This window comes from Hyalella azteca, unplaced genomic scaffold, assembly GCF_000764305.2.
Source record: "Hyalella azteca isolate HAZT.00-mixed unplaced genomic scaffold, Hazt_2.0.2 contig1933, whole genome shotgun sequence".
Classification (NCBI taxonomy): domain Eukaryota; kingdom Metazoa; phylum Arthropoda; class Malacostraca; order Amphipoda; family Hyalellidae; genus Hyalella; species Hyalella azteca.
Genome location: NW_025932225.1, coordinates 166,519 through 190,263, shown reverse-complemented (window position 1 = coordinate 190,263; position 23,745 = coordinate 166,519). Strand labels below are relative to the sequence as shown.

At 38.7% G+C, this 23,745-nt stretch overlaps 2 protein-coding genes across 4 annotated transcripts in view; one reads left to right on the top strand and one right to left on the bottom strand.

The window, feature by feature from the left end:
• The first annotated feature begins 215 nt into the window (after positions 1–215).
• On the top strand, positions 216–10,384 carry LOC108667976 (UMP-CMP kinase). Its single transcript, XM_018155089.2, has 4 exons — positions 216–405; positions 6,401–6,556; positions 6,858–6,986; positions 8,010–10,384. The coding sequence occupies exons 1-4, from the start codon at positions 265–267 to the stop codon at positions 8,220–8,222; spliced, it is 639 nt and encodes a 212-aa protein (XP_018010578.1). The 5' UTR covers positions 216–264; the 3' UTR covers positions 8,223–10,384.
• Positions 10,385–10,522: 138 nt separating this feature from the next.
• LOC108667975 (elongation of very long chain fatty acids protein 6) overlaps positions 10,523–23,745 on the bottom strand; it is a 61,924-nt gene continuing 48,701 nt past the window's right edge. For all 3 annotated transcript variants that reach the window (XM_018155087.2, XM_018155086.2, XM_018155088.2), the window contains exon 2: positions 10,523–13,596. In XM_018155087.2, the coding sequence (XP_018010576.1) occupies positions 13,038–13,596 (559 nt within the window). In that variant the 3' untranslated portion in view covers positions 10,523–13,037. The remainder of the gene's footprint in view (positions 13,597–23,745) is intronic.

Below are 23,745 nucleotides of genomic sequence, written 5' to 3'. Positions count from 1 at the left end.
CTTATTGAAACCATTTTAACTGTATGACTAACTTATTAAATGTAGCTAGGCTAGGCCTATGAACAATAATGATTAATGAACGTAGGCTAATCATGGCTAATGCCAAAATTCCTTTTGATGAGTTTTTTTCACCTAATGTAGTTCACTTTATTGTTGATTAGGCTAGCCTAGTTGATGTATGACATTGTTATTGTATTTTCAAGTTTGAATCCACTTATCCACATAATTGAAAGGTACTCTTCTCTTCTGCCTGCCTATAGTTAAATGATAATTTTTAAGACATTTTCAAGCAGTTTTCAGAAATTTTATCACACCATTGGGTCCATGGCTTCTAAGTACAATGTTGTATTTGTTTTGGGTGGGCCTGGAGCTGGAAAAGGCACACAATGTGCTAAAATTGTTCAGGTATGTAATGAATTTAGTTTATATTTAAGGAAGCTTCTTATTTTTTAGTTAGTCCAATTAATAATAGGGTAAACGTGGTATATTCCGACATTGTAGGTAATTCCGTCACCTCTCCAGCTTTTCCTTTATATTAAGCTTTGTTTTAGTTCCATGCGTTTGTTGATGGTTGAAATGGTGACGTCATGCATTTGCGAGTGCGAGTCAAAATACTGCCAAAACACTAGGTCTTGGCCATCTAGTGGGAAAATATTGAGATCCAAAGAGAGACAATGCATGCCACNAGCTTACAGGACAGCTTGTAATTTTAGAGAGCCGCAATATTTCAGGGAAAAGTAGGACCTGAGCACATGCTGCATCATTGCATGCACAGCCACACAAGCTGCTGCTGCACAAGCACACATGACACATCCATGATTCCATGTGCGTGTTTAAGCTATTTTTTGATCCTATCACGTGGCACTTTTTTCCTCAGCATAGCCTATTTTGGCACACCATCACCATGCAGAATTGCAAATTGGATAGGTGGATAGGCCTAAATGACAACATAAATTCTTATGATATGAACTTCACACATTTTCCTGACTACCTAGTATCTACCTATGGGCAAATGCCTACTAGGTATGTCTATCACTCTATGTCTATGCCCTATGGTAAACAGGCAGAACAAAGAAGAAAAAGGTCACATAAATAAACTTTAACATTTCATATCATCTCAATAATGGTAGCTTTTGACATCTAGTTTGCAGTCACTTTCACAGACTTTCACTTAATTATTATAAGAAAAGGGCAAATTTGTTGATATTAGATCGAATTAAATAAACTGTGAAGTTTTAGTTAGGTAGCTATTATGACTGCTCACTGCCTGTCTCTTATACACATCTTTTAGTTTTGCGATATTCCAATTAGTTTCGCTACTACAACAGTTTTACGCCGTGTCATAGGCCTGTCCCGAGTAGCCCCGCCTGTCCCGAGTAGCCCCGGTTGACGGTAACGCATACGGTTTTTTTTATAGTTTTTCATTTCTCGATGCGTCCTTAATGTGTCGGAATATACCGCGTTTACCCTATCAGGCAGAATTTCATTAAAATTATAGGTAAGTGTTTTTTTTCATGGGTGATATAATGATATTCAAAAACTGCAGATAAAAATAAAGAATTTTTCTTATTTTTTACTGAAAAAAATTAGGAAAAGCTGTCCTGTAGAAACTACCCCAAAGGAAAAAAATGATCAGAACCCACCCACAAATTGGACAAAATTGCTTATCAATCTGTAATTCTACCCATTTCTATCATTCTATGGAATGGGTGAGAGATAAAATTCAAGATCCATAAATCAACACGTTCCCCGCATATTGGGCCATATGTGTACCAACAGTGATATTCCACTGCTGCATATTGGGACACCAGTGTACCAAACGAAATATTTTACGCCATTTTGATAAAACACATATAACTCAAAATTTTGCATGTAAACTTTCTCCTTTATAATATTTATGTTCACTCAAAAAGTGGAGTATTAAGTGAAACAAATCATTGAAACAAAATTTTATTTGTAAATCTCCTTGAACAAACTATAAGTAACTGTAATAATTCTAACTAATAATTCCCTCCTTTTCCCTTCTATTCCCTTCTATTGCCCTATATTTCCTTCTATTCCCTTCTGTTGCCTTCTATTCCCTTCTATCCCCTTCTATTCCCTTTTATTACGACACTTCTCTTTAACTTCACTTCTTGTCTGTCTGTCTGTCTGTCTGTCTGCTACAAATCTTGTAATCGAAATTTAATACACTTCTACTTATCCTATTCTATTCCCTTCTATTCCCATCTATTCCCTTCTATTCCCTTCTATTCCCTTCTATTATCTTCTATTCCCTTCTATTCCCTTCTATTCCCTTCTGTTCCCTTCTGTTCCCTTCTGTTCCCTTCTGTTCCCTTCTGTTCTGTTCTATTCCCTTCTATTCAATTATGGTACATATATGGCTCAATAAATACTTGGTACACCGGTGGTACAATACGCAAGAACAACATGTGGTTTTTATTTGCTTGTGTAATGTACCACATGTGTCCCAACATTTTTATTGCAGCTATGCAAAGCTATGATGCCACAGAGCAGCACACACCTCCTCTTGTCATGGCCAATGGCGCCTAACTGAAGCAGCAACCACTGAAAGCCTTCCGCAATAAGGGAATACTGGGGAAATCTGGATACGCGGGGAATGTGTTAAGCAACTGTCTCTCTTTAGATTGATAGCTATAGTTTTTTTTTTGCATTCTTACACTGTATGTGGGCTGTAGGCCTGTAGCCCATATTGATCATTTACCTTTGGCCATTAAAGTCTTTTCATCCTAATTATTCCTTATTAGTATGGAAAAAATCTACTTACTAGTTTGGAAAACAATTTTGAATCATTTAATCCTAGGGTTTTTGAGCAGTGAATAAATTTTCCAGACTATGGAACGCCATTTTGAGCTGCAACTATTTTGCCAAACTACAACTCTACAAGGTTATTTGCCAAGCCATGTGCACATATTACACCAAGTCTCTAATTTTACCCTAGAAATAATGACAAAAGACATTTTCTTAAATTTAGAAACAATTAATTGCATGATAATTTTGCAGCAATTGAGTGCATGCATGCTAGCAATTTGCAGTCGCCCTGCTTGGCGCAACACAAGCGGCTGTCAAGCGCTGCACACAGTAGACGGCTGTCGGTAGTATAGCAAGGTTGTCAGTTTATGCTGCATGGTCCTTCACTGTTTGGACTCAACTCACACAGTAGACACTAGTTTGGACTCAACTCACTTTCTTGTAGAGAGGCCAATTGATATTTGTATCCATGAATGCCTGTAGAGAGTTCAGTCAGAGGAGTGCTAAACAAAATAACAAGCTCTGGTGGAAATAGTAGAAGTTGTAAGAAACTTTAGTGTACTAGTCACCATTGATGAGGTTCGCCAGAAAATTCATATGTTACATTCGCAATTCCATCATGAAATGAATTTCATCGCAAATGAATTCCATTGCATATGTATTCCATTGCATATGAATTCCATCATCCTGGTTCTGGATGAGTGGCATTATTTTCTCTAGCAGACTGTCAAAACAAGCCCAATGACAGCCTAGTATAATTTTGAAAGTCTGATGCATTTGCAACCATTTTTCACCAAATACGGCGACGCGTACATCTTTTCTTAACAGCAGCACACCCGAGAACAATGGCTCAAAGCTCAAATCCGGATGCATCCATCCTCACTGATGTCTAAAGGCCCGTTCACACTAGGGGCAACACACGAGAATCAAGTGCTTCAAAGCGCATGCAGAGGCACTTTGCAGCCTCTGCATGCGCTTCTTGACAGATTGACGAGCTAGCGATTGACATGGGCCATGCCTCATGAAACACAAGCGCGGCACTTGTAGATAGCTATTAAAGAATTGATATCACTTGTTTGCTTGAATCGCAAATTAACTAATAATTTAAATTAAATTAAAAATTTAAATTAATTAATTAAAGATTCAATTCCTTCTGTGCTTTCAATGTATTAAAATAAATTGTGACTTCTGATTTGTGATTCTAGATTCTACGAACTGACGATGGAGCTGGTCTCCGAAACGTTTTCTAAAAAGATATAAATTTTTGTGGACTATTCTTTGCTTTTAAATTCTTAGTTAGTAGATAGCTGTCTGTTGTTTAGTAAGGTTGATTGTGTACGCTGGTCCGGCACACCAAATGTCGACTAACACCACTCTCGTTTGGAGTCACTCTCTAGTAGAGAGCCTAATTGATCTTTATAGAGAAAATGAATGCCTATGGAGTGTTCGGTCAAAGGAGTACAAAAATCGAAATGCAAAGAAACAAGCTGTGGTAAAAATAGTTGGAGCTTCAAGAAACTTGTGTGTTGAAGTCACTATTGCTGAAGTTCGAAAGAAAATCCATACGTTGCGTTCACAATTCTATCGTGAAATTAAGCTGAAACGAGTATCAACCAAATCTGCCGTGGTGCTGACCAAGTGTACAAACCGAAACTAAGGTGCTTTGAATCATTGATGTTCATCAATGACAGCGATGCTCTTCGATCGTCAGTCAACGTCTACTCTCGATGAAAACATACAGATTTCAAATGATGGAAGTTACTTTTACATGACGTGTTTAGTTTCTGTGATTTTAGCTACTTCTGTCAATTTATGCATTACCGTTTAGCGATTTGAAAGAATGATATAATATTGGTACGAATATTGTAACTTTTTTATGTGTAGGTGGCAACTACTGTTCAAAGCGCGCGGTCTCGAGCTATCGCTTACAAACGTAGTGTGAACGGTTGTGCGCGGTGAGGCACTGCAGCAAACGACTCAAAGCGCATGGCGTTGCCACTAGTGTGAACGGGCCTTAACTGGCAACTAATCTTCAAAGCGCGCGGTCTCAAACTACCGCGTACAAAAACAAGTGTGAACGGTTGTGGGCGGTGAGGCGCTGCAGCAAGCGCCTCACCGCCCATGTCATCGCCTCTAGTGTAAACGGGCCTTAACGCGGCTGCAAGCGCCTGTAACGTGACTAAGCGTCTGTAACGCGGATGCAAGCCCCTGTAACGCGGATGCAAGCGCCTGTAACACGGNGTAATATGACTATAAGCGTCTGTAACGCGGACGCGGATGCAAGCACCTGTAACACGGCTGCAAGCGCCTGTAACGCGGCTGTTTTAAAGCTGCTAAATATTAAAAATACTTGTCAAATGTGCCTTAATTTTTAAAGTTATTTTATCACAATCAATTTTTATTTAGCTGTTATTTATATGTCATCAATGTCCATTTAAACGCTCGAGACGGAACTGAGCTGCAGTGACGCATCCTGTACCTCAATGAATTGTGAAGTGCCATTTCCTACCTAGCCTCGCTCGTGCTGTTGACGAAACGCTCGTTTATCACATTAGAAGATGCCAATGATGGTGATATAGTGAACGGAAATCTTAAATGAGTTACTCTATTATAGGGTTTTATTCATTATCTGGTTTTAAATACCTTATTTAAAACCAGATAATGATTTAGATGACATGTAACTTGGATATTCTTACTGAATTATCGGAATAAAATGAAATATTTTTATGTTCTTCCATAAGTTTCAGAGTCATTATTTTCAATGACAGAAATGCATGATTTCATTGAAATTTAATTTGTCTATGTATTCAGTATAAAAAAAATCATCTTGCACGTTAATCGTCCTGAAGTGACATTGGCTGCCTGAAATAGCATCGTCGTTGTTATTCCAAAGTATTGTCTCGATTTTTCATATTTTCTTGTGTTGAGTTTGATTCTCTTGGCACTGGTATTGATGTCAGAAAGTACAGAATGCCGTGCAAATGATCGTAAAGTGTATTATTTGCTCTGCATTTAAACAATTTGGTTTACTACCAATCTATCGATGTCTCCAAAAATATTATGCTATTCAGTAACTGATTGCATGCAACACATATTATTGCATGCGTGTGCATTGCATCAATAGTGCCTAAAACTGTTATAAGGTTATAGGTCACTCTCAACTTGATGTTTATGTTAAAAAACAGCTAAGGGCTTGAGAGTCGAGCTTTGTTTTACTTTCGGTTCCTACTGAGAGTTTCGTTAGTACTTATATATGCTCATATATTTTCGGCATTTGCACTGATTCGTGAACGTTTTTTATCTTTCATCAAACAGTTAGGCTTATGCCTCGTATAGCTGCGCAGTATGAAGAATAAGCTCATGTACGATAGCTGTTATTTTTTAGTTTATAAATTTTACCTGTTAGCTTAACTTTTTAGTTATTTACACTAACTCATCTACAATAGCTGTTATTTTTCGTTTTCCTCAATAGTTGAAAACGATGTTTTAAAATTGAACTTATGTACTGTTGAATACAACTTATTGTCATTGCGATCAAGGACCTTATGGACGTTAGAATACAACGTATTGTCATTGCGATCAAGGAACTTATGGACGTTAGAATACAACTTATTGTCATTGCGAGCAGGAGTTCGGCTACGTTCACCTGTCAGCGGGCGATCTACTACGCGAGGAGCGCAGCAGCGATGGCAGCGAGTTCGGCGAGCTCATCGAGAAGCACATCAACGACGGCACCATCGTGCCTGTGGAGATCACCTGCTCTCTCATAGAGCGCGCCATGAAGGTTCTGCATAATATTTATTATGTACAACTTTCATACTGCAAATGATGTCTTTTGATAATTATGATTTTAATTCTTTGGATTTTGAGTGCCTTGTAAATGATAGATGTGTCTAATTTTGAACTTTCTTGATGTCCTGCCGTTAAAAGTGCCCTGAAAATGTGAATCTCGAAATTTAGAATGTTCCAGTGTGTTAACATAATTTTAAAAGTTTCGGCTTCCAAATAATAATTATTATGGAGGTGTAGTTTTTAAATGACTTCATTAAATGTAATTTTGGTATTTATATCGTTTTGTTTTGCAGGCTTCTGGAAAGGATAACTTTTTAATCGACGGCTTTCCTCGCAACCAAAACAACCTGGAGGGCTGGGAGAGCGTCATGGGGGACAAAGTCAACCTCAAGTTTGTGCTCTTCTTCAGCTGTTCGCTGGAGGTGAGGCTCTCGGGTTCCATTCTAATTTGAAATGTTTATAATGGAAAGGTCGTAGAGCCTTTTAAAGTATAGAATATTTAGTAATATTATGCTCGTGGAGCTCCGTAAAAGTACTCCTAGCAAAGTAGGACCTGATTTAAATATGGAAATAAACTGGATATCATTTTTTTCAGCCATGTAAGTTCTAATCATGTGCTCCATTCAATTTCCTGAATTAGTGTAGCCATTTGGCCTTCCGTACATAAATAGATTCTACAAACAATAGGTATATCGCCGACAGAATAGCCTTAAAAGAATTTTTAGTTCAGAATTTGAATAAAACTCGGCCCGAACTATCACGTCGTACTTTTATTCGCGACGCGTATTCAGTGACTCAGTTCTATGGTAAGAGTTTTATGTATACATTCTATGAATCAGATTTATCCATTTCCATCGTTTTTTATACATAATCATGGGTGCACTAGTGATTAGTGTGCACGGCCCGATAATTTCCTTGTTATTTTATCCAGAGTCTAGTATATCGTATGTGAGAATATATGAGACTTGCTTTTGTCAGCGCAACATGCTGCATATATGGCACAAAAGTAAAAAAAGGGAATATAACCTCGCTTTTATACATTCACACAGTGGATGATAGATGTGACTTAGTTTTTGCACGGTTTGGAATATTGGCATTAGAATAAAGCGGTTGAATGCTCTTTACCAAGACCTGAGCTTGTGTGGGGATATGGAGTGTATTTTTAATTGGAAACATTCATGATGGCTTCAACGGAATCTTTTATTTATCTTAGATCAAGTGGAAGATTTTTATCTTAGACCATAGATTTTGTATTCTTTTAAATGTCTCCCTGCAATTGAAATATTACCAATGTTTATGCTTGTCAGTTAATAGTCAGTGCAGCATTATAGAAACTCAAAGTCTCACATTACCTCAAGTCGCAGGCTGGTATTTTATTTTCATTTTCTATGACAACCAATTTCATAACATTTTCTGAATGGTAGAACCTGTAAATAAATTCGCAGGTGTGCTCGGAACGATGTCTGGCTCGCGGCGCGGCCGGATCAGGTCGCTCCGATGACAACTTGGAGACGTTGAAGAAGCGTTTCAACACATACATGACGGCGACCATGCCGATCATCGAGCACTACGAAAAGCTTAATCTCGTCAAGAAAATTGATGCTTCTGCTGATCCAGAGAAGATCTTCGAAGAAGTCAAGAAACTCTTCCAGTCGTGAAGCATTCTATAATGAACTAATTGGCGGTGTTTTCATAACCGCGAGGTTTGAAGGAACATGTAAAGTCCAAAGAAAAATATCGGTAAAAGACTTGAACTTGAATATGTTGGCGAAAATGGTAGGTGAATTTTTTCGTTTGGCAAGTTTATATGAATCAATTTGTACGGAATTAACGAATCGTAGCATCAGATACATTATTGGTTTACTCAGCAATCATGAAGATTACTCTTACAATTGACTAAATAGGCTGTTTCGTGAACATTGATTGCTATTACTGATGCTTGTTTTTAGATGCTTGTTTACTGATGCTTGTTTAGATTACTGATGCTTGTTTTTGTGTTGTTTTTTTGTTGAATGACCTTGTTTTTAGGATGTAACAAGGTGAGCTAAATCAATTTCATGTTCATGTAAATATATCGCTGCTCATAAGTTCTTCATCGAATTTCTGGAGCTAATTTTTCGTGTGGTGGTTCAATGGGCAGGTTATTTTACTTCCTTAAGTTACGGTGTTTAATTTATTATTTTTGTCATTAATGTTATGCAAAAGCATTTGCAAGATAATTTGCATTTGCACATATTAATATGATTTCCGGAGTTGAAGACGTTATCTATTTAATTAATTTGTTGACAAATTCTCTGTCAGTACACGACTCGTCAGTTTAGAATGATCTGTAAATGAGCTTTTACTAAAGTAACATGTTAGGTTTTTTATGTGTGTCAGTTCAAATACCTGCATTTTTTCCGATTAACAGAACATGAACATCATCTTCGATGGTTCATATACGTAACATAAATCATGGCATGTATGTAGCCTTGATGTTTATGCCGCATAGCTTTTTTTGAAGGTAGGTAGACAATTGGATTCTAGTCTTAAATAATAATTGGCTTTAATAATCTCATCAGAAATTAATTAGTTATGTGTGTCATGATTGAAATTTTGCGGCACTTTCGTGATAATTAGCAAAACAGTAGTTTAACCAACTAATTTATTAACAATGTAGACAATTTTATTGTAGGTTCTTTCGTTCCTTTCCCTGCGTTTCACTTAAGATACAAATATTGGTTCATTGATTTTTTATAGCAAACTTTATAACAAGAAATATGATCTGCGCCATTTGGCGCAGAACGTGATATTTCTGAAATGAGAAATCAACTGCTTCAAAGAACTCGACGACCTTCCACTTTCAGTATATTCAAATTCTTTCGCTTATGCACAGGGCTGTGTAGATTTCCATATATTTATTCGTCGCGTTTAGTTTTGGAGACCAATCAAGTTTGTGTTTAAACTTGGAATTTCAATTCAACCATCTCTTCTGTTTGCATTTGTGCAACATTTTAGTGAACAATATTGGATTCGATAATTTTCTTATGTTTGCGATCAATATTCAATAATGTTACTTACATAATCAACGTGACGTTCGTTACACAAGTTGAACTGCACTATCTTGCACTCATTCCTTTGGGTACTATTTATTTTTACTTTTAGTGGTTCCTATATCACCTTAGCTTCTTAGACCTCTGGCGAATAATAACTAGTATTTATACATCTTCATATTTTATTTCTTAGCATTTTCTGTGTTTTGCATCCTTGCTCATGATGCTTGTCAATATTTCCTACCTTCTGTAGACACTGTAAAGGTTGACGATTCCATGGTTAGCCTTGAGTAGGTCTCTGGAGGTTACGAAAAATGCCTTCTCCTGATGGTCAAGTTATAGAATCAATTCGGCTGTCTACATTCACGTCCAACTATCTGAGCTTGAGATTCTTCGTGGTTTACCTTCATGCAGCATGCCTGTCAATCCTGCGAGATCAAAGATCATGAATTTGAACTAATCTTAGGGCAATTTTTCTTGAATGACTAGTACAGTTTCAGGATACTACCGTTAGTATTCTTACTATTAATACAATGACTAATATGATCATCTTCAATTACGGTCTGGGCTTCTTATTCCCTGTGAATAAGCTATACAATGAAATGTATTTTTGTCTTGCAATCTATCAGAAAATATAATGAGACATGCTGCGCTATAGCTAATTACGTAGTGCTGACTCGCTGTAATCGTCTTCAAGGTATATTATTTTATCCTTTTCAGATACCAAGCATTTCTCATTCCGATATTGTTTCTTATGACCAGCATTTATAGTACAGTTGTTCATCACATGAAGTTAATCGTTACTGAACATTGGCCTACTAAAACTCAAATACGTAATAGAAATGTGCATATGTCGCCAACAGCAACACTATGGTCACATAAAAATGCTGATAATGATTAAAACGAAGGGTACAATAACCGATGAATACATCAGCAGAAATTTATTGTGAACAGAATAATATGGATGTTGTCACTTCAACTTTTATCCAAAATTAATTTTCTTTTGAAAAATGTGCTTCCAATCCTATATTGGGATGTTACAATAACAAACAAAGAATGTTGAATATCTTGTATCCTAATGTATCTTGTATCAACTTGTATAGTTATCAGTGACTTATCACAATATATGCTTGCTTCAAGATACTTAACAATCCACTACCGAAAAGAACAAAACTAACGGAATTATGAATATATAGAAATGTCTTTGCATCTTCCTTGAAAACTGCATGAGCGTCATATGAATTGAGTTATTTGTTGATGAACTGAAACGTCAAGAGTGGCCTTTTGTACATATTGCTGCGCAATATGGACGTTCATGCTTGGTAACAGCATCGACCAATTTATGCTGACGCTTCAATTATAATAACCGTTGCAAGTATTCGGAAAATCAATGAATCTTATTAAATGGTCCCAAATGAGACCTGTCAAATTACTCGAGGCAATACAAAAAGTGAATACAAAAATCAAACCAGTCCATACATGCAGTTATATGAAACAATGTATGTAGAAAGAAAATATAGGCACGAAGATCCACAGATAATGGAACAACATCAGTCAGATGAAACAGAAACGCTAACAATAATACAGACAGCTGCAAATCACGAATCATGTTCAGTGAAGAAAACACATCGAGTTTTTCTGGTGATAAGTACACCATTCCAGTGACGAAGGTGGTAATCACAAACTAGAAGTTAAAAAGGAATTTCACGCAGAAATATCACATTCAGTCATAAGGTGCTTCGTTGAAAGTAAATTACTTTCCAGAGTGACGAACCGTATGCATATTAGCAGCCACTATGCTCAAGAGCGTGAAATGTTGAGTACTTTACTTCTTCAACAACAAGTATGCTAGTATCTATCTATAATTTGGCTACATTTTGCTCGTCAAACGGGCTTGCAAACTGACTCTTTGTGGAAGGAGGGAATGCGCCAGTGAAGGAATGTGAAAATGACAGACATAAGCACACAACCAAGAAAATTACACTAAAGAACGCATATGCTAAAACAATTATAATAGTGTCCGTAAAATTTTCGATGGCACATTAGCTACGCCTGATTCAACTTATAATTGGTTGAAAATTTGGTGATCTCAGCCAAGAACGACCTGCAAGAAGTAGCAGTGTATTGAAATTTGTGACAGTGCCACAAGAAAAATCCACAATATAATCCTTACATCACGAGCATATCAGCGTAGGTAGCATACAGGCTTCCTTCGTTATAGATGAACGAAAGCGCCATTCAACATAGTCACTCCTTATGTAAATTTTACAACAACGTAGATTGTTCCCGAGATTGAGTGAATAAATACAACCTCTCGTTCAAATAAGACATAAATGGAATATATCACCCGTTACCCTAACCCCATTTCCAGTAACCATTTATAGCAAAGAGCTCACTAATTAAAAGCTATATAACAGAACATAATTAGTCGTAACATCTGAACCTCTTCATCTCGCTAAATAATCCAGAAAACAATCTTATAACCATGGACCTACTATTGTTGAGGAGTTATCATTAGAAGAATCAGCAGATATATCAGACCTGATCTGATATTAAAACAAGCCTGAAGTGAACGACAATTATTGCATTTAAAGGGAAGTTACACCGTTCAAGGAATCGAGATGACGTGTACATCCTGGACCCGTTTTGATGGACGAAACAATGAGTGCCAACCGCAAGGGTCACAAAATCCAAAAGTTTCAGACATGGCAGTGATCAATTGGAAAAGACTTCATAGCATTGTATTCGCCCGAGTGGCTCTGCATCAACCTCTGTGGTGATGTGTAAATTGTAAATAACTATTTGTAATTACTTTACTGGTACAAGACGTTGTTGAACGTAGTCTTACTTCCCCGCATCTCTAATGAATAAAATTTAAACTATTGACACGCACAAAGTTAGAGACTGCCTGCTATGTATATATGCAGTAGGTAAATATTATCCGTAATAATGGCTAGAAGCCAGTTATTCACCTACCAAATCCTACATTCATGCTATAAGCCACATTCCAGAATGTGGCTCTAGTCAGCTCTACTCTCAATAAAAATTTTGTTTAATATCCTGCGCATAACAAATATCCTAGATTTCATCATCTCCCTAACACAATATTTTGGAGAACAAGATTAATAAGAGCGTAAGATACAATTATATATTGCAAACAAGCTTGCGTTATCCAATGATTCACAGCACCGACATTGGAGCAATACTTCAATAACTTTCTGTCATGGCTATAGTTTCGAGCCGTAACTTAGAGAAGCAATGATACATAGCCAATTAATTCAAGCTCAACAGTGATTCCGTGCCACAGAATAAGAACAGGCTTTCCTGCCGCCAATTTAGCTATTCTTGTGCCTACACTACAAAATAATAAGACGCTTTGTTATTTTGTAAAAAAGCAGGATGTCGTAAGTATATAGTCTATGAAATAGACGATACAGCTCATTATTCAAACTTGCCCTTTTTACTCTTGTCGTAGTGATAGGCGCCATTCGATACGCCGTTCGTGATGGGCTTTTGGTCGGTCGTCACGGGTTTCTTCATGTAGGCACGGCGGAAGAAGTGGGCGAAGAGTACGAAGTATGAAGTGTACATAATGAGCGAGATCTTGATGTTCTCATAGGACACGTGGCATTCGTTGCCAGCTTGCTTGACTTGGTAGGCCCAGATGTTGACAGCGGCACCCATGATCATTTGAGCAAGTTGGGCAGTCGTGATGAACATGGCAACGTATCGCGACACCTTGAACTTGAGGGCCTTCAGCGCATAGTAACTGTACATGACACTATGTACCAAGTAGTTCATGCACACGAACCAGCGGGCAGTGGCAATGTAGTCGGAGTATGAGTACCAGGCGTAGAGCAGCACGGTCACGTGGTGGTACCAGTGCAGGAAGATCAGCGGTTGCTTGCGCAGGACGATGAAGACGGTGTCACCCAACTCAGGCACCTTGCTCAGGGTGAACATCCAGTTCCAGAAGCCCCCGACGCGGTTGTCAAGGAAACTGTAAAAAAAGCGAACGTTAGAAAACGGGGAAATATAATATTAGAAAGCACAGTGCTAACATATGTTATACAAGCGTTGAAATTATATAAGCGGCGTAATTGACGAGACATTTTAATGAATATTCTTGTGCTTAAAATGCTTCGTCTCGATGAAAAATTGCATCAGAAACTAATGTTTATTTTATCTCGGTGACGCTCAACTTAGAGATTAAGCTTCAAAAACCCACAACAGGGATAATTCAGCTCCTACACGCCGCAATAAAGGCAAGATTGTACGACACAAGACGCACATGGATGGCAGCGCCAGACGAGGCGACCGTACACGACCTCCCACACCTGCGCACACGGCTGCTAAGGTGCAGCTTTACACTACACGCACACACTCGACCAAATAACAAACTATTGCTTTACACTCTTTCTCTTCGAGTCTTAGCCGGGCCGCCTCAGCTTTTGAAGTTCAACAACAATTTTTCACTCTTCCAACATTTGCTAAGTTGAACCGAGAAAGACAAGAAATACCAAATTTATCAAGGATTTTCTACAGTGAATGAGGCTTCTCTGATGGACACATAAAAATTAACGAACAATAATTAAACGAACCGAGCTTTCTCTCTATAAAATATAATTATTTTCGTCTAAATATACGAGTCCAAGTGGATATTCATCAGGACACGAGTGCTGAGTGCAGTCCAACTAGATATTATATCGAGTTTCATCTTAAATGGCAGAAAAAAACTGATACACAGTACACTATTTGATGAAATTTATCGGAAGAATTAACTTGCGGTGAGAGGGTTTGGGTTTGTGCTTAGTATGCTCGTCAGACACGACGTGTTTCGAAACGAGTCATCGTTCGTCGTCGAAAGGGACATCATAGAGCCGAGACTGCGACGCTGGTACCGAGCGTGATCAGAACAACGGACCATTGATGAAGTTAGGTGGCGACGATGAACTGAAACGTGACTTGTTGTGACATAATTCAGTGTTGGATGAATAATAACCACATTATATAATACATTACGTACTACTTATTAGAATTGCAAGCAAAATTATTAGGAAGTGCCGCGAAATTGCGATCAGTAGCGGCGGCACGATAACTAAGTATGACCTAAACACTTGTTAGTATGATTAGGTAAATGCATGTGAAATGACAAGACTTTGGACAGCACTCGAGGGACGAAACTCCAGGGACACCTTTGCTTCTCCCGTTTAACAAAGTATGGATTTACAAATATGAATAGCAAACGATATTACGCGAGTTTTTGCGTCAATGCTGCTTCTATGTTACGCAGCCAAAATGCCTCGCGTTCGTCGGCGTTCTACCGAGCATACTTTGATTAAAACCTCAATGAAACGTAAAGAGAGGGAACACAGACGGGCAGCCCTCACAGGCGTTGGCGTGCCGTCGCCCTCGCCCTGCCCGCCATCTCGACGCAAGAATCGATAGCGCAACGGCGCGGTCTGGCCACATCACCGCGGGGACATTACGCGGGTGCGCGGGGAGGAGGGTAGTTTCGTGGGGAAGGGCGGGAGGAGGAGGGCGAGAGGAGGAGGGTAGTTTCGTGGGGACGGGCGGGAGGAGGAGGGGAGTTTCGTGTGGGAGGGCGGGAGGAGGGTAGTTTCGCGAGGGAGGAAAATACTACTCGGAAATCTTTCAACCCAACATTGCATTTAGAGTAACAAAATACAATTTCTCTACAGCAAACAGCGAGCTACTTAAGGATCGAGTAATTTTCGCCAATACTGATAACCCTCAAGCCGCATGAAGAAACCGGATCTCCGAAATTCCCAATGCACGTCGACATCTCCAAGTTCATATGAAGGGTGAAACTAGGGCGGCGCAGTGACGTCATGTCGACGGGATTTTTGCAAAATAGGTTCCAGTACCCGGATGCCTGCACACGTGCAATAGAACAGATAAAGAGAGTTGAATCGATTGAATAATAGCTGCAGCTACTGCTGCGAGGATTAAGGTGACGTCACTGGCCACTTGCATCTGGAAAATCAATTGATACGCGAAAATAGCGGGCGGCAAACGCAGAGGAAATCGAGATGTATGTGGACTCCTGACAAAATTTGAGTCGCAGTCAAGTACCGAAGCAGAAGTTCGCCATGATTCCCATAGAATGTCCAAGGTAGAAGGCGGCAGGTGTAAGCCCCAGCAAACACTGGAGGCAACCGTTGCCAAACATGAGAGTAGATTTGGCCTGCATGTTGAGCAACGACGCTGCGTAAGGTCATGGTCGCATCGGCCTGTGCGCACCAGAGGCACTCGTGTGAAAGTAACCACAGGTTTAGTTCGCTTATAATTCGGTTGATGTCGAATTAGCACTAAGTCAGAATTCAAATGGATACGAGACGTACCAACTGATAGCATTAAGAAATAGTTTGGAAGGATTCAGATTCATTTTCAGAGCAATAATATTAAAACATAATATGTCGAATAAAAAAATAATGAGAAAACAGTCTTTAGTTGCGCAAGAAAATCGTTTTTTAATTAAGTCTCGGTGATACTTGTATTACAATCAACAACCCAAATATGAGCAATTATTGTCAGTACATGTTTCTCATAATTCATACGTCTTTCATGCGATACAATTCATCAGCGAGTATCAAGTTTAAAGACCAATATCACTATACGCCTCCAATACAAGCGTGACCAGTAGAATTCAACGAGTTCAGCGTTAGTGAAACAACAAATGAACATATCACATAGCAAGTCGTTCAAAGAACGATGACAATTACATGAGCAGTCATTGTTAATTTTAGTCAGGTGTAATTTTAATGACCATTCAGGCTCTAATGTTTGCTGGAACTTGACAAAGAGAACGTCATACTGACATGGCAACCTTAAAGAATGACAATGCAGTTAAATTCCTCCATGTCATCCTAATGTCCTCCATTCTCGGGAAACCCAAGTGAAATAGGAAATATTTGACTGATGACCGTAGCAATGCTTCGCTACTCATCCTTTACTAGATCTCTTCAGAGTTACTAGAATGGATTGACCAGTCATGCGCCTATCATATCTAATATAATATTTAATTACGCGACCATTGCACGAAATTCTCCGGCATTTTCAAGTCAGCCGACAATAACTGCAACATATGAAGAAAATCTTTTGCGAAAAGATGCAATTGAGTACTGTTGAAAAAACTGACCGCAGTTCTAGACATGTTTTCAGACAAACCTCAACAAACACGACTCCACCAACGACTACGGTACTTGGCCTTCGATTCGTGACTGGCAAAAATAAATTAACAGCAATCAGAAATGAACAAATAAAATTCAAGGCAGCACTAAAAGTCGGCTCTGTAGCTTATGAACTTACAAACTACATGCGGCGAAGCAGCGTTCACCAATGGCAGCATGAATGACGATAAATGAAAACTTTCATCCATATTTTGATAACCGCTCGTAAGACATAACTCTGTATTATTCCAATCGTATTTCCCTGTGAACAGCAAGTTCTGGATGAACGATCAGCAGCAAAAACACTGTTTCATGCAGCACGAGTTTCAGGTCGGACAGAAGGCTTGCAGGAAAGCAAACTCAGCTCTGTGTACATGAGGAAGAAGAGGCTAAGGCTATTCTTGCCCACATAGAGCGAGCTATAAACTGCATCGCTCAGTGCTGCAGGAAAAGGTCTCCTGCAACAAAGAGATCTAAAGATATCGTTTCAATGGCCGGTGAACTTGAAATGCAACTCATTCTCATGCATTAACCATGAACCCGAAAGAATCGTGAGGATTAAATGTAACAGGGCATACATCACACGTGCTTTATTTTCAATGGCAGTAAAAATCAAGCTGATTGTACACATTTCAATGAACATAATAAGAAATTCTTAAATGAACTCAGTACAATTTCAAATTGTGTCATTTTATAAATAATTGTTGTTATTTCAAAACACTTAAATTCAAACTCATTCTAATGCATCAAGCAAGAAAATTAAGATTCAACTCGTGATATGGAGGCAAATTTTACAAAACACGCAATTAACAACTGTCGCTGCACCGAACGAAGTCTCATCGCCGAGACATCGATTTATGAGATTCCCAATTCACCTCCTGAGTTCAAGGTAGCTAAGATAGCCATATGCCTATAGCGCTGACCACCCTACAGAAATATCTGTAGTTCCCTTGCTAAATTACTTCAGGGTATAATAGCGCGCAGGGGGCACTGTTCTTCCTCATTGTAGTGAATTCCAAACTTGGGATAAATTAATTATAGCTGCGGGATTTTATCAACTTTTCGGAGAGAATAGGAATCAACCCTTTAGATAAGTATTCAATTTTAAACACAAAGTGGTCTGACGAACACACGAGTTTCATGCGTATTGTGACATGCAAAGATGCATGACAAGATGAAAACGTTTGAGCAGGGCTACTTTTAGTCCGTAGTCTATACTAACTATGCAGTTAAGCTAAGAATAATTGTATCATAATACCTGCATATAGGGGCCAAACAAGACAAGGCTATTGTGCACTCGTCGCGTCCATAATCATTCACACCAAATGCACAAAGCTATAGCCTATAATGAGGTTATTGCTATTCATGACCAGTAAGAACAAACTTTTCTACACCCGGCAATACGAAACCAGACAACGGCCGATTTTTGGACGGTAATTAGATTACGCTTTTTAATTACTTTTCTGGCCTTGGCACAGCTCGTCTTTTCCACGCGTGATACAAACGCGGAAGTCGGAGGCCTTTTTCTCCACCAGCCTAACAATTTACAATGCCTATCTATCGACCGTTCAGGAAATGCATGCCACAGATGCGAGTCAAACGAATGTAAACAGGAGTATTAAGACAAGGTAATGATAGTTCGACTGTCTAAGAGGCAATGTGTTCTTGACATACTCGCAACAAAAAGTACGGATCTAAATAACATGATCAATATCATTTCGAATTGATAAAATCCCTGTAAAAAGTAATCAAAAAATCTTAACAATAGGCTATCTTTTAGATGTCATGTGATAATTCTGAAGTCTATTATCGTAGAAAAATAATCGAAAAATCTGGACAACATGCTAGCTTCTAGAACTCATGCGATTATTCTGAAGTTATTGTTTTAGAAAAGTAATCGAAAAATCTGGACAATAGGCTAGCTTTTAGATCTCGTGTGAAGAAGTCGCGAAAATTACATGAATCGGCGACAGGCCAAACTTGGTCGATCGCGCTAAGCGCCGACACAACTAAACTATACTATTATTATGAACTACCGAAGGGAGTACGTGCGGCTTGGGCGCGGTATACCAATCACGGGAGTCACGTACGCAAGAAACATAATAGCTCGCTAGAAAAATTCATCCTAAACTTGAACGAAAAAATCCATAACTTGAACACCCAAGGTCCCCATTAAAATATTAACATTTTTTTTATCATCATGCTACCGAACATGTGCCAAGCAAAGCATGATGTGAGTCAGGAACGCCACTGATTCTCATAGTACACTCGGAGAAATGATGGAGACTTGGTGCCAGAAGCGATGCACATTTTTAGGTGATTAGCATCCTGACCCATTCAGGACTCGCAAATTAGCGCATCATGTAGTGCTAGGCGCGCTCCCAGCTCGCGCTGTCGCGCTGATGGTGTGAACATGTCTATTTGTATAATTTATACCATTCTAATTTATTAGGAAATTATCAAAATCTGTGGTTCCCAGACTGGTATTGAGGTAAATAACTAATTGATGGAATAGAGGGGCAATTTCTAAGTTTAGCATTATATATCAATGGTTGCAACATTTGCGAAGAGAGTGAAATGCTCATTGCAGCTTTTTGACTTCAGTAACACGGTGCTAAATTTCGGCATCGCTGATGAAGATGAATAATAAACTCCATGGTAAGAGAAATCCTTGATAGAAGGCAGCAAAATGCAGTTTCAAGACATCGCATCTTTGGGAGGGACGAACATCTACGGGTTTTTAAATTTTCATCCGTGTTTTTCTAAAAACTTATCAGGGATCAATTTTTTCAATGAGTCGGTTCTTCATTATAGGATAAGAACAAAACCACTTATTTGATCCGCATACAGGACTACCACCTTTAAAAATCATTCATTGAATTGATTTTTATCAACTCGGCAAAAAATCGGGGATAGAAGTTATCACGTACTCAAAAATCGCAAACCTTGTAACATAAAAAATGAGGACAAAAACGCGAATTATTAATTAACAACGCCGCACTTTTGGACCGACAATACTCGTAAATCCAATAAGCACGACATGCGCTGGAAAGGTCGAGTAAACCTCTTGTACAAGCATCACCATGTAATTGAGGTTAAATACAAGCAGGATAAAAATTTGATTTAGACGACAGCATAGGGAAAAAATCTATCCTCTACGAGCAGTAATTTCTTTTAACTAAGGCACGTATCCACTAACCAAAACCGGTCTGGAAGCAGTAAGAAGAAGCGTATACGTGAGCAGCACAAGGGAGCCAGACTTCAGAAATACATGGGGGCGGATGTTGAATATACTTCAAATACAAGCTACAATTAGAGGTGCAGCTGTGAGCGTTTGGGTGACTTGTTCTCAATCTAGATTGCAGGGATAACTGATAGTCAAAAATATATTAAATGAAGGAATTACATTCATTAATGATTATGAATTATATGCAGATAATAATAAGACGATAGATAATATGTTTCCGTCAATGATTATATTTTCATTGACATGTCCCATTTAGACAAATTATGTAGAAAATAGCGTGTTTAAGTGTTTTTTTCGATTTAGATAAAAATTCTACAAGTAAAAGCATCCTGAAAAACAATAGGAACAGAGAAAGGTCTTGGAAAATTAGAGATCAGTTAGAAAACCCCTTTGCGTGTAGTGAACAATGGGTCGATTATTATCGTTACCCATCTTTACATCGAGCGGCAACCTATCGATGGCAATCGTTTCCAGTGCAATAATTTTAGCAATGTGAGAGAACATTCACAAAAATGACAGCTGGTAAAAGAAGACTCGTGATGTGGTAACAAATTTTCGCATTTTAAGCTTAAACCCGTGAAAATGACAAAAGGCTAATGAAATCTCATGTCAGCGTCAAAATTTTTCACGTCGTGAGCCAAAATATCATAAAAATGACAGTAGATCATCAAAATCTCGTCAATTCAAGAGACTGTTTTCGTTCCAATATTAGTTGGCGTCCCGCGAGCCGCCGTGGAAAGGGTGGTCCATTGGAGTTTCGAACCGTTTTATTGTCAAATTTTCAGAACATGATTTGTGATCATTGACAAATTAAAGGCCCGGAAACGAAACTTTGATGCTTTTAATTCAAAAGTAGTAACAGCGTGTGCCTTAAAAAATTTCAAGATATACAATTTCATCAACAGAATTTAGTAAGAGCCAAATAAATTTGGATGCCATCTTATTCCGTGTGCGCTGCAGCGTCAATTATTTCAAGAGAGAAAATCTGTAAGATTTACAGGATATACTTATAATTTCGAATTGTATCAGGAATTCATGCGAATGGCTTGATATTTAAAAACCAAAACAAAGAATAAAATTAGGCAAAGAATTCACATTTCTGGCATTCATTTTAATAAACTTCTGCTGTAAAATTATATCCTGACTCCTTACATCGCGAGGGATTTACGAGTACGAACTCTACACTCGAGTTACCAAACAAGTTTATAGTAACTGTTATAACACGTTCTCAGCACATGTTTTCCTCATGAACACTTGCAAGGTTCAACAGCGGAAGAAGCACTCCACGCTACAACACAATGGGCACTTAGCAACGTTAACAGTTTCCAGGTATTTGATTGAGTTCCTTCGCAAGACGCTAGAATCGCGTGTGCAAGACTAGCAGCTATAGATAGCTGGCTTCTCAAGAGCCTTTCACCTGCGGGTGTGTACGCAATCGCTTGTATAATGCAGCTGCGCTTAGAACTTCAAGGCCTCCATGCGTGACTTCAAATGACCAACTTTAACGCTCCACTTCACATACCTGAGAACGCCTGCATCCCCTCCCCTCTCCCTTGTAATTTCCAAAATAAATTGATCAGGTCCCACAATTTATTACCCATTCATTAAATTTTAATTTGGCTATCATGCCCTAATTTTTCCCACCCTATAGAAAAGAATTAGCAGCTAGGATCAGTGTTCAAAGAAATATGCAGCCAGTAGATTGGATTATCGACACCGAGAACGCAAATGTCTATTTTTTCACTTTATTCCGGTGTCTAAAAATGAAAAATGAATGCAATGCGCAAAAAGCTGCGAAGAAGATCCGGAAACTTTAGCATTGCAATTGTGCTTAGTCATTGGGTAACAGGACCGATAATCGCCAACGATTCACGCCACTTCGTACAGCAGCAAGCGGTAAGTTCATTCAATTCCGTCAGTCTTCAAATAATGAGCAGTGATGATATATAGGAGACAAACAAACCAATAAAATTGAATGACATATTATTTATTAATTATGACCGAGCTATTTCATTCCCTGAATGAAACATACAAGCAATACATAACAGAGCTTTGACGAAACTTGAATAAGGCGGGACAAAGGCATATATTGCTGAGTTCCCGCACAAAGAACCTATCATTTTCTGTTCAAAGAAAGAAGAGAAGAAGTTCATCATTTCTTGACGAATCAGCAGTATCAATGGGCGGAAATACTGAGCGAGATAAGAGTTTTTTTACATCGCAAGTCACCGTTACCGTTATCTCTGACTTGAAGGTCAAGGAAAACGGGCATCACTGACACAACTTAATTAGATCTGATTCAATAAGTATATCGAGTCATGACCTCATACAGGCGATCATAAATGTTCTTTGCTTTGTATCAAATCCGCAGAATTCTGCATGGTTATTGTGAATGCACTCCTAAAATACTTTAACGTGCCTTGACTGCGTAAAATAAATCTTAACGGAGGCCCTCTATGTGTGACTTCAATCGATCACAATCAAACAATAAAGCAGTAAATAGTGAAGACAGGTATAAGATAATGTTAATTTTGCAGGTTCCTAACCTTCGCGCAGCTTGCTCAACAAGAGTCCAATACGTGTCCATTGACGAGTCAGCCCAGCATCGTACGACGCGTGTCACATGACCAACCGGCAGCAGCATGCAGTGCCCCCGAAATTGGGGTTTAATTAACCCCTAGGGATACTCGCTCCAGTATATCGAGGAGACAGCTATATTTTAATGAATTAATTGAGCCGAATTTATGTTAACATTTTTGAGCAGGGTTATAACTTATAAGTTCATTGCAGCGCGAAAAATAAGGTATAAAGACACTGGGCAATAGGCAGACTTGAACGTGGTGGTGCCGCCAGGCCAACACTACCAAGTTCTTACCAATAAATCTGGTTCAACAAGCTACATGATCGTAATAGAAGGTAAGCTCACGAACGAATTTACTTCACGAACTTTTTCTAGACATAAATCGATATTACGGTCAAAACTATTTTAAGCATTACTTGGGTAAACTAAAATAACTTCACCGGTGTTAAGAACACAATGATGAAATGCTCTCAAGCGCATGATTAAACTATTTGATGTCACGTAGCAACAATAGGCGATAGCAAAAATCGAGGAGCCGCGACGCGAGACACATGATTTAGAATCTAAGTTTCCTCAAGGCAAAAATACACCTGCAAGATGACCAGACTGGCAGCAAAACGAAGGGACCTGTGGCCTAGACTCCTGCGTCTCGAAATAATTTTCTCGAAATGAACCGGGACAGACGAAACGAGACGAGAAAATTCCGGGAAGAAAATAACGGGACAGAGGGTAAAATTTGTCCCGGAATAAACGTATGAACCGAGACAAGACTTCTATCCCGGACTTTAAAACTTGTGTCCCGGTAAATTATGAACCGGGACGAGACAGACAGATTTGAAACGAGACATAACAAGCCGAGACGAGATTTGTCTTAATTAGTTGAGACAAAACAAGTTTTTCGATTACGATACGAATCATTTTGAAAACATGGGTTGAAGAATGACAGGTTAGCCCTTTATTGCTAATAGGGACATAGACAGTTACAAGGTAAATTGAGTTAATTGCAGATTTAACATAACATAACATAACTTAGTGCTCTCGGCGCTGAAGCGTAGGCCTGATGTGGCCTGTCGCCGATTCTTTTCCTTTTCGTGCCTTGTTCACAGAAGATCTAAAATCGTGTCATTT

Bases quoted from the DNA above. Each gene is read 5' to 3' on its own strand.
- LOC108667976 (XM_018155089.2), top strand. From the start codon at position 265: ATGATAATTTTTAAGACATTTTCAAGCAGTTTTCAGAAATTTTATCAC. The intron at 406-6,400 runs GTATGTAATGAA...CATTGCGAGCAG, and splicing joins AATGTGCTAAAATTGTTCAG to GAGTTCGGCTACGTTCACCT. The intron at 6,987-8,009 runs GTGAGGCTCTCG...ATAAATTCGCAG, and splicing joins TCTTCAGCTGTTCGCTGGAG to GTGTGCTCGGAACGATGTCT.